The sequence below is a fragment of the Amia ocellicauda genome, chromosome 13, assembly GCF_036373705.1.
Source record: "Amia ocellicauda isolate fAmiCal2 chromosome 13, fAmiCal2.hap1, whole genome shotgun sequence".
NCBI classification, from domain to species: Eukaryota; Metazoa; Chordata; class Actinopteri; order Amiiformes; family Amiidae; genus Amia; species Amia ocellicauda.
In genome coordinates, this window is record NC_089862.1 from 9,107,082 (window position 1) to 9,122,719 (window position 15,638).

General features: G+C 41.9%; 1 gene segment (V, D, J or C); it reads left to right on the forward strand.

The window, feature by feature from the left end:
* Positions 1-3,419: 3,419 nt before the first annotated feature.
* Positions 3,420-15,638, forward strand: part of LOC136766415 (immunoglobulin kappa variable 1-39-like) — a 65,291-nt gene continuing 53,072 nt past the window's right edge. Inside the window, 1 exon segment of the V gene segment in view lies at positions 3,420-3,533. Within this exon segment, the coding sequence occupies positions 3,461-3,533 (73 nt within the window).

Genomic DNA, 15,638 nt, shown 5'->3' on the forward strand with positions numbered 1-15,638 from the left:
GGGGATGATTGGCTGTGCTTTTATCAATAGAAACCACTGATCTACTTGGCAAATCGTCATCAGTCCCAGACTGATTCAGTGGCAGTGGATCTGGGACTGACTTCACTCTGACCATCAGTGGAGTCCAGGTCGAGGATGCAGGAGATTACTACTGCCTGCAGACTGCCAGTTACCCTCTCACGCAGTGATTTATGTTTGTAACATCCATTAGCAGAACAGCACAGCGACAGTACTGCAACAGCTGGAAAATTAACCTCAGTTTGTGAGAGAATGTCGCTGAAGACTCTGTATAGGAAAGTTGAAGAAAGTGTTTTGTGATAATTATATAATGTTTTATATTAACACTAGCATTAGAAGTAGCTTGTATACAGACTGAGCAGATTAGCTTTAGCAGGCTAAGCAAAAGGTCAACAAGCTTCATTTGTTAGAAATTCCCATCAGTAATAAAAGATCACACAGTGCCGAAATAGCCTACAGCTGTTTTGTTGAAAATCCGTTTTGGACTTAATTGATTCTCCTGATAGGCTGGAATTGTTTCTGTTAATGAGCGATTGACACTAGGTAAATGACGACCATGGGATCGCATCTTCCTAGTGCACATCAAAGACGGACATCTGCTTTTTGGATCCATCACCTCTTCACGGGAAGACAGATCGTAAAAAGACCCAGACTTGTACCTTCTGATTGGATGAACGACCATAAGATTTCACGTCACTTTCCTATAAAGCTGCACTCATGTTTGTAAACATTAAGTTTTCACTGAAGGAATTTTCTGACATGGGGCTTCCGAGCCGGCTTGATTAAAGTTCTATTTGCTTTATCTCGACGACTTCTCCACTTATTTCCGAGACGGTTCTACAGTTGCTCAAGGAATAAAGCTTTAAATACATTTTCACATGTTCAAACTAACCTATATTGTTGAGAGGATTGGTAATTGAAATTATTTTATCCTTATGTACGTATTTTTTTAATCACACTTGGCAAACATATACACAGCCTGGCCAAGAGTACAAGGCTATCTAACCCCAAAGTAGGTGAAATGAGTCATGGAGCTGAGACTGAGAGATGGAGGGACTTATAGCAAAGGATGCTGGGAAGGGGTGTTAGTTACTATTTGTATGGTGTCCGTCGTGTACATGATATATAAGTGTACATGCAACTGATGGAAAGATGGGGGAGCTGGGTTCTCTCTTGAACATAGATTTTAAGCTCCTACACTGATCAGCAGCACATTCACACACTGCTGAAACAAAAATCCCATGTGGCCAAACAAGAGCTCCCATCGGACAGACAGCCCTCCTTGCTGTCCCTGTGCCAGTGATGCAGTCAAATGGCTCTCACTCTCCTCAGTCAGAACAAGCAGCCACCATGAGAGCTTCTACTGGAGCAGCTCAGCGCTGCCCTCAGCTCCTCTGTCACAGAGCCCTGTCTGCACTGACTGACCCTGAGCCTGATGCTGCACTGTGTGATGTGGCTCCACACTCGACTCTTGGGATCTGCGGGGGCTTGATCTCAGGTCAGAAGCTATAGGCCAGTGAATTACAAATTAGCAGTACCAAAGATTAATGTACAATGTTTAGCAGAGAGAACACATCATGCAAATAGTCTTTATACATAATGCGGCAAAGGCTTTATAAAGTATGTCCTCTGTAATTAATATCAAATATACCAACAGATTTCAACACAAACTGCATTTATTAACACTGAACAAAAGAGGGAAGCAGAACACTACTGCTGTTCATGTTGTTACAAGATAAATTACCTCAATAAAATCACATTGCGTTTCTCCTGTCTGTGGGGCAGAGCAATTGACCTCAGTGCCAGTGAGAAATCTGCTGAAAAATCTGAAGAAATAGTTTGGACTCAATCTACTGATCCTAAAAATGGCCATCTTATGAACAGTATAAATTATGGATGAAGCCAAAGATCTCCTGTTGGTCTATATGTTATAACACAGTAACAGGTTCTTACAACAGACAACTAAACTAAACTGACAGACATCCCAATGCCATCATGCACCTCTTGTCTTCCTCACCTTTGTAATCCCAGTCATTCCAGGGGGACAGTGGAGTTTAAAAAAGTCCCAGTGACAATTCTTCAGAAAAACAGAAACACAGTTTAGCCTGCTGTTCTCCTAAAAAGTGTCAGATGGAGAGCATGGCAATCATGAGACCCTAAAGTAGTGGTTCCCAAACTGTGGGGTGCAAGACCCTCTATGGGGGGGGGGGGCAAGTAAAGAGCTGAATGGGTAAGAAGTCAAGACGAGACACATGAAATCCACAAGGGGATCTGACAACTGTTCATTGCTGCTCTGCTGAATTCACATTAAATAAAGTGATTCCTTTTGCATAGAACAATCTCTGTGAAACAAGCACTTCACACATTAAAAACTACAGTAGTGACTCATGAGAGTGGAAATTGGTTCTCAGTTATTGGATTAATACATATCCAGTCATGGCCAATCAGAATAGAGGATTGTCGTGTTGCGTCTGTGAGCCGCTTCTCTGTAGTTTCAGACCAAAATACACAGCAGTTATAATTATGGTGATAATTACCATAAAATTAAAACATACAAACAACTTGCAGGTCCAAAATGTCAGCGAGTGGGAAACGAGCTCCCCAGGAATCTATGCTGCAATATTTTGGAAATGCGTTAACAAAAAAAGAAATGGCATTAACAAGAAAATATAATCGATGACTTTGCACAGTCAGAGGTATGGGATAAAAAAAAACTTCCCTTAATTCTGTAATTCTGGGGTGTCACATGTGAAGATGTGTTTATAATTTGACAGTTTAAAAAAGTCGGCAACTGCAGAAGTTTATTAAATTAAATAATTTTCATTACAAATATGCAATATATATTTTAAATAACTGGTAAAAGCATTAGTGCATCTTCTGTAACTATGTTGATTTAGGCTTACCCATCTTATAAATTTGAGTGAGTAGTAGATGAATTGAATAGGTTCCTGCATAGAAAGTTTCTGGTATTACCGATATAAATAAAGTGTGAGAAGTAAAAATCAAACAAGCATGTAAGTGTATTTATCATTGTTAAGCGTTAGGGCTTTCAAAAATATAAATGGTAATATAAATATGAATGTATGAGACATGGCGGAGGGGGGCGCGAGCTTTGAACCAAATGTATAGGGGGGCACCAGGCAAAATGTTTGGGAACCGCTGTCCTAAAGAAGCCAGGGGATTTCACTGAAACAAGCTCATTACAATAGTCATCTCCTGAGGTAATGTATCAAACTCACCGATTAGGATGTTCTTTGTACATCTTGCTTTCCTTCAAGTATTCATGGTAAAATGTAAACACCACTGACTGGCAGCAAGTGTCTCCGTATTAAGAAATAATTTGCATACAAGAGCCACTTTGCATGGGCAGCACATGCTTCAGTGCTCTGGGAGTGTTTATAGCCCTGTGAGTTTAACACTTCATGACTGAGAGCTGCCCTTCATGGCAACACAATCCACAACAACAATGACTTTCATCACCATCTTCATCTGGGCTCTCGCCATCTGCACTCAGGGTGAGAAATTTGTTAATTTAATTATTTTAGTTTTTGTAGGTATTTATTTTTTTAATATCTAAACAGGCTCATAGACAAAATCAGATTGTTTTATTTTGTATAACATATGTATACATTGATTTATTTTAATTTTTCATTTTCAGAATCCAGTGGACAGTATACTGTGACTCAGACTCCAACTGTGAAATCTGTTCACCAAGGAGAGATCATCACTGTGAACTGTAAAGTTAGCAGTGCAGTGTACAGTAACAACTACCTAGCCTGGTACCAACAGAAACCTGGAGAAGCTCCTAAACTCCTGATCTATCTTGCCACTTCCCGTCAGTCTGGGATCCCAGAGCGATTCAGTGGCAGTGGATCTGGGACTGACTTCACTCTGACCATCAGTGGAGTCCAGCCTGAAGATGCAGGAGATTACTACTGTCAGAGTTTACACTATCCTAACAGTGTGTATGTGTTCACACAGTGCTACACAGTCATACAAAAACCTCCCTCAGCTGAACTGCACAGAGACTGCACTGCTGCAGCTGAGACCTACTGCAGGTGCTGAGGGTGAAGGCAGTGAAATGGGACACAGCCTGTGAGGAGCTGCACTGCACACACACTGAGTTTCAATAACAACAATGAGGTACATGTAGCTATGGAGTACAGTGTTTAAGGTACTGCATGATTAATGTATTATAGTAATGTAATATCTGTGTTCAGAATTATACGTTTTTGATTTAAATAATGTATCTTGACTATACAATAAGTCAGACATTGTCTCAGTTCACTGTTCAGTTTTAAAAGCAGTAATATACTGTCAGCCTTGTCACTGTCATTGTAACAATACTGTGTGGACAGCAACATTATCTCCAGTGTGGTTGTCACTGTCTGCAGCTGTCAGCCCCTCCAGCCTTTAACTTTCTTGAAAGAAACAACAAAATATGAAGCTCCTCAGTGCTGTGTAAAGTACATATATTTGTAGGCTATTTTATGGAAACATACATGATGATCTCAACAGTGTTTTACATTCCAAATGATCAGACTGTAAATCCATTTAGAAGGAAAGTGAGAGTATGAATCTCACCAGAGAGCAGAAACACTGAAAAGGAATAAGCAAGCAATTAATACAAAACCATTCTGCTTGTCAATAAATTTGTGAAGTAAACTGGTCTAAATCCATACCTGCTGCATGTCCAACTGTCCAGGAGGTGTTATTGTCAGGGTGAAGAACTAAATGGAATATTTTAGATACATTTCACATTCCTGGAGTTTTAAAGCTGACTCTGTTTCTCTGTTACTCTTTGGACCTGGCAAAGGCTGACACAACCTCTCTCAACAGTATAGATTATTTCAATCATTTCAAATATAGCTATCTTATCTCTAAGACTCTGCATTCTGTTGTTGCTCTGCATCTTGTTGTTTTACACAACTGGCTATGTTAGCATCCTTGACCAATATGTTATTCAGTCATAAAGTCTATGTAGTAAGTAATTTAAATGTCTCGTGTTAATTAGTTACAATTTGCTTAGTAAGTTTGTTTGCAAAAATCAAGAAGGAAAGAACTGTCTTCTCTGTCTTGTACACAACCCATAAAATACCAAATGTAACTTCGAAATGTTGAGACTGTCTGAGGAAACTTCTCTTGTCAGGCTCCCCTGCAGCTGCCGGAATAAAGAATCAACCTTCTACCACACACAGAGTCTCTTGCTATTTTCTGCAGCTCTTCACAGGGCAATAATTTGTTCTGAACACAAAGCACTGTCCTAATCACTCCATCTGAATTTGTGTCATAATATGTTCTTTAAAGAGCTGTTCTTATTCCTGGTCCTGCTGTCCTGGGAGTTTTCTAACTAAACTGTGACGCCTAGAGAGTTGCCTGAAGAGACGCTTAGAGAAGAAAGACAAAACAAATGTAAAAGCAGGATTTAATGGACTCTAAACTAAAACAACGTGGTGTAGTGGATTTGCAAAGTGAAGAGCAAAGCAGTCTTAGTCGGAGAAACCGTAAAGGAAGATGGACTTGTAAGTTTGAATCAATCGTAATGTACTTGAACTGGATAAAGACAGAAGTGAACTGAAGTCTTGCGAAGAGGAAAACAGAAAAGCTCCACCCAGGATACGGTTGCAGTGACTTTTCCACCCCTTTGAAAACTGCAGATTTATATTCTAAATCAAAGTTTGTGTGAATTGTTTGATTTGATGTGAAACATACAGGTCTTTTCCTTCCTTTTCCTGTGTGCTGCTAATGTATGCTTGCTTGTTGTATAATGATGTCTATTTATTGACCTATGTTTTGCACTTTGACGAGTTTAATTCTCTGGCACTTGTCACTTTATATCATTTACTCTAGCATTTAGTATATGTATTGCATACGTCACTTAAAAAGAAGGACATTACTGTTTGCACTGACTTGAGCTGAACGGTTTGCACTCTTTATGGCTACATGCTCTCATGGTTCCCTAGCCATTACCCTCTATACCCACTAGAGGCCGCCAATGTAACTGTGCCTTTTCTTTCTCCCTTCACTGCTTTCATCAGTCACTCTTCCAATTAACATTCCTCCACACCCATGTGCACTCTTGTTCCTTTCCTCTTCTCCCATTGGCCCTGCACCTACCTTCCCAGTTTCATAAACCGCTCACTGCCCTCACTCTGTGTAAAGTGTCATCAGTTCCTCCTGTGTTACCTAGCTATCTTGCTCCTTGCTCCTTGCTCCTTGCTCCTTGCTCCTTGCTCCTTGCTCCTTGCTCCTTGCTCCTTGCTCCTTGCTCCTTGCTCCTTGCTGCCAGCTGTATGAGCACTGCACCTGGGTCCTTAACTCCTGTGCCCTGCGGTCCTCCCTTAAGAGACCGTGACACATGCACTTTAAAAGGCGTTATTGCTGTCTTTTGGTGTCTTTTGTTTTATTAACCTATTGTTTATTATTTGTGAACCTAATCGAGTATGGTGAATCTGGGCCCAGAAAAGGTTTGGTAACCTTTTTGTGTTATATTATTCTTATATGGTTTATTACATTTTAAATATGATAAATTGTGGTAGGCTTTATCCTACCTGGCGCCCAACTATATAATATAATGCAAATTGTTACAAAACTTCTAACCTTGCTCTGTCAGAAACACAGCACCAAGCCAGTACCTACTGCACTAAGGAAGACAATTTGCATAGAAGAGCCACTTTGCATGGGCAGCTCATGCTTCAGTGCTCTGGGAGTCTTTATAGCCCTGTGAGTTTAACACTTCATGACTGAGAGCTGCCCTTCATGGCAACACAATCCACAACAACAATGACTTTTATCACCATCTTCATCTGGGCTCTCGCCATCTGCACTCAAGATGAGAATTATTTATATTTTATTATTTCAGCTTTTTATGTATTTATTCATAATATATTAACAGACACATCAAACACATAGACCAAATCAAATTGTTTTAATGTATATTACATACAGACGGGTGACAAATTAAAGGAAAAACCTGAATAAATTAGTGGAGGAACATGTAAGGAAGAACAGAAAAGCAACTCTTTTCCAGGTGACTGAGAATATCCATGCAGGACGTGATCAGACTGTCAGCAAGAACAGTCCATCGAGAATGACACCAAGAGTGATATTATAGTAAGGCAGCAATGCATAAAACCCTCATTACAGAGACAAATGCACATTTGAGAGTTCAGCGGTGCACAAACCATAGGCACTGGTCTACAGAGATGTGGAAAAAAGTGTTATGGTCAGCTGAGTCATCCTTCAGCATATTCTCGATAAGTGGGCAAGTGCATGTGTGGGACACCAAGAGAACGGACCAGGCCTGACTGCTTGACCCCTACAGTGAGGGGGTCCGGGGGGGCCTCTGTTATGCTGTGGGGGGCATTTTCCTGGCATGGTTTGGGTCCACTTGTCCCCTTAGAGGGAAGGGTCACTGCAAATAATTACAAAGTTATTCTGAGTGATCGCCTTTATCCTATGGTGAAATATTTATCTCCTGATGGGAGTGGTCTCTTCCTGGATGACAATGCCGCCATCCATTGTCTTGGGATCCAGCATGACTTCACTATTGATAAATAATACATGCATACATACAGTGAGGGAAAAAAGTATTTGATCCCCCACTGATTTTGTACATTTGCCCATTGACAAAGAAATGATCAGTCTATAATTTTAATGGTAGGTGTATTTTAACAGTGAGAGACAGAATAACAAAAAAAAAATCCAGAAAAACGCATTTCAAAAAAGTTATACATTGATTTGCATGTTAATGAGGGAAATAAGTATTTGATCCCCTATCAATCAGCAAGATTTCTGGCTCTCAGGTGTCTTTTATACAGGTAATGAGCTGAGATTAGGAGCACTCTCTTAAAGGGAGTGCTCCTAATCTCAGCTCGTTACCTGTATAAAAGACACCTGTCCACAGAAGCAATCAATCAATCAATCAAACTCTCCACCATGGCCAAGACCAAAGAGCTGTCCAAGGATGTCAGGGACAAGATTGTAGACCTACACAAGGCTGGAATGGGCTACAAGACCATCGCCAAGCAGCTTGGTGAGAAGGTGACAACAGTTGGTGCGATTATTCGCAAATGGAAGAAACACAAAATAACTGTCAGTCTCCCTCGGTCTAGGGCTCCATGCAAAATCTCACCTCTTGGAGTTTCAATGATCATGAGAACGGTGAGGAATCAGCCCAGAACTACACGGGAGGATCTTGTTAATGATTTCAAGGCAGCTGGGACCGTAGTCACCAAGAAAACAATTGGTAACACACTACGCCGTGAAGGACTGAAATCCTGCAGCGCCCGCAAGGTCCCCCTGCTCAAGAAAGCACATGTACAGGCCCGTCTGAAGTTTGCCAGTGAACATCTGAATGATTCAGAGGAGAACTGGGTGAAAGTGTTGTGGTCAGATGAGTCCAAAATCGAGCTCTTTGGCATCAACTCAACTCGCCCTGTCAAACATGGAGGTGGAAACATTATGCTTTGGGAGTGTTTTTCTGCTAAGGGGACAGGACAACTGCACCGCATCAAAGGGACGATGGACGGGGCCATGTACCGTCAAATCTTGGGTGAGAACCTCCTTCCCTCAGCCAGGGCATTGAAAATGGGTCGTGGATGGGTATTCCAGCATAACAATGACCCAAAACACACAGCCAAGGCAACAAAGGAGTGGCTCAAGAAGAAGCACATTAAGGTCCTGGAGTGGCCTAGCCAGTCTCCAGACCTTAATCCCATAGAAAATCTGTGGAGGGAGCTGAAGGTTCGAGTTGCCAAACGTCAGCCTCGAAACCTTAATGACTTGGAGAGGATCTGTAAAGAGGAGTGGGACAAAATCCCTCCTGAGATGTGTGCAAACCTGGTGGCCAACTACAAGAAACGTCTGACCTCTGTGATTGCCAACAAGGGTTTTGCCACCAAGTACTAAGTCGAAGGGGTCAAATACTTATTTCCTTCATTAACATGCAAATCAATTGTCTCTCACTGTTAAAATACACCTACCATTAAAATTATAGACTGATCATTTCTTTGTCAGTGGGCAAACGTACAAAATCAGCAGGGGATCAAATACTTTTTTCCCTCACTGTACATCAGCAAATATTTTCTACATAGTTTTGTCAGCTAACTTGTCACCTAATCCCGTTCCAGAAAAAAACACAATATTTGTAAAATCAGTTATACTTATACATTACTTATATATTATAAGAAACAGGGAGAATGAGACACAGAAGAATCTGATTAGACATTAGTATTAAACTGGGATTTGTGTAACAAACAGAAGAAACCATAAGTGTCCCACCCCTATCAACCACCTGTCCACCTGTTTTCACAGTTCACAGCTCATCTAACTGTCTGTGATAGGATTTGTATAAAGGAAGCTGCTGTGCATCCCTGTCCTGCCTCACTGCTCTGATCAGCAGCTATAATAACTGCACTGCTCCATTGCTCAGGGTTTGAAAGCTGACAGTTCAGCCGTCTCACACTCACTGAGACACACAGAGAACATGGCTTCACTGGGGCTCCTGCTCTGGACACTTGCTCTCTTTACTCAGGTCAAACATTTTTGTTTTATAATAACAATTATAAAAGTAATATATGACTCACTATTGTATTTCTGCTTCGTTGTGAGCTTTCTCCTCTCAGACTCCACTGTGCTGTTCAGTGTTACTCAGACTCCTTCAGACTTGTCTGTAAAATCTGGACAATCATTCACCATCAACTGCAAAACCAGCAGCTCTGTTACTGATAGTGATGGGGATGATTGCCTGTACTGGTATCAATAGAAACCAGGAGCAACTGCAACACTAATCTACTGGGCAAATCGCTGTCAGTGTGGGATCCCAGAGAGATTCAGTGGCAGTGGATCTGGGACTGACTTCACTCTGACCATCAGGGGAGTCCAGGTCAAGGATGCAGGAGTGACTCCCACAGTGATTTATGTCTGTACAAAAACCTCCATTAGCAGAACAGCACAGCGACTGTACTGCTACAGCTGGAGATATAACCTCTATTTTGTGTCACTGAAATAATAAATAATTCAATACTTTTTCACGAGCTTCACACAAACCTATATTGCTGAGAGGATTGGTAATGGAAATTATTTTATCCTTATTTATATATATATGTTTTTAATCACACTTGGCAAACAGATACACAGCCTGTCCAAGAGGACAAGGCTGGCTATCTAACCCCCAACAAGGTGAAATGAGTCATGGAGAAGGAGGGACTTATAGCACAGGATGCTGGGAAGGGGTGTTAGTTACTCATTTGTGTGGTGTCCATCGTATACATGGTATATAAGTGTACATGCAGCTGATGGAAAGATGGTGGAGCTGGGTTCTCTCTTGAACATAGATTTTAATCTCCAACACTTATCAGCAGCACATTCACACACTGCTGAAATAAATATTCCATGTGGCCAAACAAGAGCTCACATCGGACAGACAGCCCTCCTGCTCTCCTGTGTCAGTGGTGCTGAAGGGGAGGTCGAGTGGCTCTCACTCTCCTCAGTCAGAACAAGCAGCCACCATGAGAGCTTCTACTGGAGCAGCTCAGCGCTGCCCTCAGCTCCTCTGTCACAGAGCCCTGTCTGCACTGACTGACCCTGAGCCTGATGCTGCACTGTGTGATGTGGCTCCACACTCGACTCTTGGGATCTGCGGGGGCTTGATCTCAGATCAAGGCCAGTGAGTTACAACTTACCATTCATTAGAAAGTAACATTGAGCAAACAATAGACATTAATAAAATGTTCTCTATATACATGTATGAATGCATGTTATTTGTAAAGTACTACCACTGTAACCATCCATCCATCCATCCATTTGTGAAACCGCTTATCCTGGTGAGGGTTGGGGGAAGCCAGAGCCGATCCCGGCATGCATACACAGGAATACACCCAGGACGGGACGCCAGTCCATTGATGTGCACCACTTCATTACTGCTGATCAAAATGGAATTACAAAATAATTAAACATGTTAAACCCCACACTGACAGTAATACCACTGCTATTGTGTTTCTCCTGTCTGCTGACCTCAGTGCCAGTGAGAAATACTCAGTTGCATTGGAACAAACAGTTTGGGCTGCAGAACAGATTCTACTCCAGTTCCTGAGGACTGTCTAATGAACTGCCTGAGATGATGGATAAAATACAGTCATCCCAGCTGTGTTGAGAGAAATAAGGTTTTCACGCTAAACAGCTAATATTGATTTCTCAGAACACACAGCACCAGGCTTGTATGCACAACACTGCTTAGCTACAAGAGAATATTGTACCAACGGAAAGTTTATTGATATTCCTGGAATGAGAATTACATTGCCATCAAAAGTAACTGCTTTGCTATAGCAGTGACGTAGGCTGCAACACATCCATCATCCCTGCACATGCGCTGCAGTCCTCACTTCTGTATTACAGTGCATCTCCAGTCTTGTTCAGTGGATCAAAAACCACAAGCAACCATGTGAAAACCATACTTTCTCTTGGCTTTTTCCTGTGTCCTGTCAGCTGGCTGCAACGGGAACCTACAAGAACAAAGGAAAATACAAAGATCATTATTTCCTGGTTTTAGCAATTGCCGCACCTGTGGGGGGAGATCAGACTTGCCAGCAGTGCTGGTATAGAGTTCCCAGGGAGCTGTCTGGAACTCTGGCTTCTGAAGAGAGACGCAGCTGGGAGGAACAGAGAGGGAGGCCATTACCAACATGGACACAGGTCCTGGGTTTCAGAGAGGACTTGACATCAGTTTATATGGCAACAAACCTCTGGGATGCCTGATGATTCCACGGGCAGTGGATCTGGGACAGTCTTTACACAGATCAGTCCAGTCCAGGCTGAAGATGTTGGCGATATTACTGTCAGCAGGGTAGCAGCTGCCCTCTCCCTCAGCTCTACAGAAATTGAACAGCTGCAGAGTCACTACAGATGTGTTTTTGTTTAGGATGGGAAAGTAACAAATGTTTAGTCATTTTAGGATTTTAGGAAGGATTAGCATAAAACACTTTTATTTACCAAATAATCATCCTGCACCCCCTCTGCTACAAACCCTGCACAGTGCATTGAGAAGGAGCCTGTGTGTATTCCTGGTATGCTGTTCTCGACATACAATCTGACATGTGCCAAAACAGCTGATTTGTGAGGGACTGTATTAAAACATCTAGGAACAATGGCTTTAAAACATTTAAACATTTAACTTCCACAAAACACGGCTGCTCAGCCAGTGGAAACAGCCGTTTAACCGTCCGGCAGCGCCAGTGGAAACGGGGCATACATGTACCAGAGTGATGCATAATATGACTGCTGCTATTATTTTTGCCTATGTATGCAAAATACTTGCGACATGCCACACTCAAAATGCAAGAACTACAAACTATGGTTCACTGCTTGATTTTGACTATGATTCTTGCTCATTCTCTCACTTAGTAGTATATCAAAATGTATATCTTTGGAATTGGTGTCTGTATCCAATTATTGCAGAAATTGAGTTCTACAAGATTCTAGGATTCTTGATAAGGTGATACTTAAATTCACTTCTTTAACTGAAATTTATAAGTGTACCTTAAGCTACACCTGTATTATCTGTGCCTCTCTCTTTCAGACCTGCCCCACCGCATGGGAACCTCCCTCAGGACTTGCTCCCCACACTCGGACTATAGAGAGCCCCAGGACCACCAGGTAAGTGACTGCATGATTGAGTTCATTGATTGATTTCTTACTTCCCCACAGGTCCCACTACACATGACTGGATGCTGACAGAGGAAGAACTGACATTAAAAACTTCCCTTTCTGTCTCCTCTGTTAGAAAAAATAAAAGAGTCTCTACACAGTAAACTTGTGTCTTCCTCCTGTTTTCAAGGAGGTTGTAAAAGTTCCCCTTTGTCAGTGTGCTGGTCAGAGAGATAAACAACACTGGCACAGTCAGCCCATGTCACTCGTCTGCTGCTGTGCTCTGTTGCAGCTGTAGTTCCTCACAGCCAGGCAACGGCTAGTTCTGCGTTTGATATCTTTCACAGTTTTCTGTACTGCTTCTCTCTCTCTCTCTCTCTCTCTCTCTCTCTCTCTCTCTCTCTCTCTCTCTCTCTCTCTCTCTCTCTCTCCAGGGGTGTTGCTAGACTTCAGGTTTTAGGGGGGCTACAGCCCCGAATGTTGTATGAATAAAAATGTGTGGGGTGGTGCTGACAGTGTTTTCTCTAACTACAACTACAAACTACAAAGACTGCAATGGGACACTGAGTTTCAACAACAGCACTGAGACACATTGGAGCTAAAGACAATGTTTCAAGGCAGTTTAAGATTGATATCATATTGTCGTAAAGATAAAAAAGTGCTAAAATGCTAAAGATATCATAGTGGAAAACTGCTATTACAAATATCTTCTTAATAATACACATACCACAATTTAAAAAACCTTTCCATAATTATGATCAACCACATGATTGGGATTTTTTGGGGGTGGAAATCATAGAAATGCTTCTCATGCTGACATATATCAGTTATGAAGGTCAGTCATTTGCCTGCTAGAAATATTGCACAGCATCCTAAGATCCTGTGGGATCCCACTAAATATCTTGAACAGGAACAAGCCCTTTTGAAAGGTCCCATTGGGACAGCAGCCATTATCAGAGCACTGGCCCTCACCACCCTGGGTCACTGTCACATGTTTCTAAAGAGCAGAGAGACTGGACAATACACAATATACCTCATCTGTAAGAACGGCAGTCAGGTGATGCAGGAGTCTGGAGATGTTAGAGCTGCAAAACATCTCCTCTTCAGATGTCTGTTAGTAGCAAGTGAGTAGCACAGTGTGTAGTTACAGAACACTGACCACAAGAGGGAGACATAACACTGCTGTGGTTAAAGGTTGGGTATCATCGTTTTTGACCTTTTTCAGAATTCACTTTTAAAGAACTGCTGGCCGGTCAAAACAACCATCTGTGTAGTTTTTATGTGTAGGGTTTAACGCTAAGGGTATAAAAACAAGTGTGAAGTTGACCCCTCTGTGAAAAGTCCAGCTCCCTGAATCTGTGGCTAATTTATGCGTGACGTCACAGCAGGTAGAGCTCGCCGTCTCTCGGGCTGTTTGGCTGCATTAGCGCTAACGAAACCAGTTCCCAAAAAAGAACAAACGCGCCAAGGGGACACATAGCATGGTGTGTAATATATGGTTTCATCCAGGTAGATAACAACAGCGCCTCTGCTTTATTAAGGCCCAAAAAACTACACTTGTAAGTCACAGTGAAGAAACGAGAGACGAGCTATTTGGTGCAGATTCCCAAGCTGGGAGACACTGTGATGCGCTGCTCTGTAGGCCTGCCTGACCCCCCCAATCCTGGGACATTTTGAGATCATTGTGATGGTCAGTTCAACATCCTGCCTCCAGCAGCTGAGCAATGTTACTGACTGGGAGAATAATTGGACGATATGGAAATTGAATACAGTATTAACAAAAAGAAAGTAAACTACTTTCACGAATTAGTGTGTGCATGTGAACAATGCAAATATTATTATGATCAAGGGCGCTTCTAGACGTCAGGTTTTATGGGGGCTTCGAAACGCTGTCCAGCATCGGTGAGGGGGGAGTTAACTGAAGGTGTTTTTGCTGGACTAAGAGTGGGGAGAGGGGGGCGGTGTTTTTTTCCGGTGTCAGAGCTGAGGGGGGGGTGCTTCTTCATTCTTGGATTTTTTTTTAGGGGGGCTGACAGAACATATAAGGGTCGGCTGATGGTGCTCTGTCGGACTGCTTGACCGCATCCATATTATTTTTAAGTCTAGCGCCAACCATGATTATTATTAATAATGAAATACATACAAAGTATATTGTAAATATATACATTATTATTATTATTATTATTATTATGATATTTATACCATTATTTGGCGTGCATGATAATTAAGCACTATTATTAATTTGAGCGAAGGTGTAGGAGCTAATTGTCAGGTACATTTCTCTCAGTCAAAGAGTCTTAGTTTGTGCGCCGGGATTACAACAGCAGCCCACTGCACTTTATTAATACAATAAAAAGTGTATACAGTATGTTATCCTGCTCTCCTGTATCTGATGTGGGGGACTGTTGGTGAATTGTCGTCCACATCAACACTTTCACACAAAACATCCAACCCAGTTAATCCGCTTTCACTGTCATCTGCCATTGAGGAGTCTGCGGTTTAAATCAGTGAATACCTGATGTGACGTCACGCACTGGTGCTCTTCCGGGTACAGGAGTCTGAGGTTTTGTATGAACAGCCTCACAAAAAAAAGTTTTTTTCCAACTTATAAGCAACGGATGTGAATTAAACTTTCAGGACATATTTAGAAATTATAGGCACAACTTTTAATGTAAAAAAAAAAAAATGATGATACCCCACCTTTAATCAAGTGACTCTGTAAGAAGATGGGTAATTACAATTAAAACTGAGGTCACAGTCTCATTGCTCTAGTGATCGTCTAGGTGTTTTGACCCTTCAAACCCCAAACACACCAGTGGGGCAGTAGTGCTGTCCTCAGGGCCTGTGAGGACAAAGAAAAGACCAATCTGGACTCCAGACACAGTTTTCTGAAGACTAACTGATGGACTAAATGACATTTGTAAGACTCCACACGAATAGGCTTATTACAAAAATCATCCCTATTATATAAACAT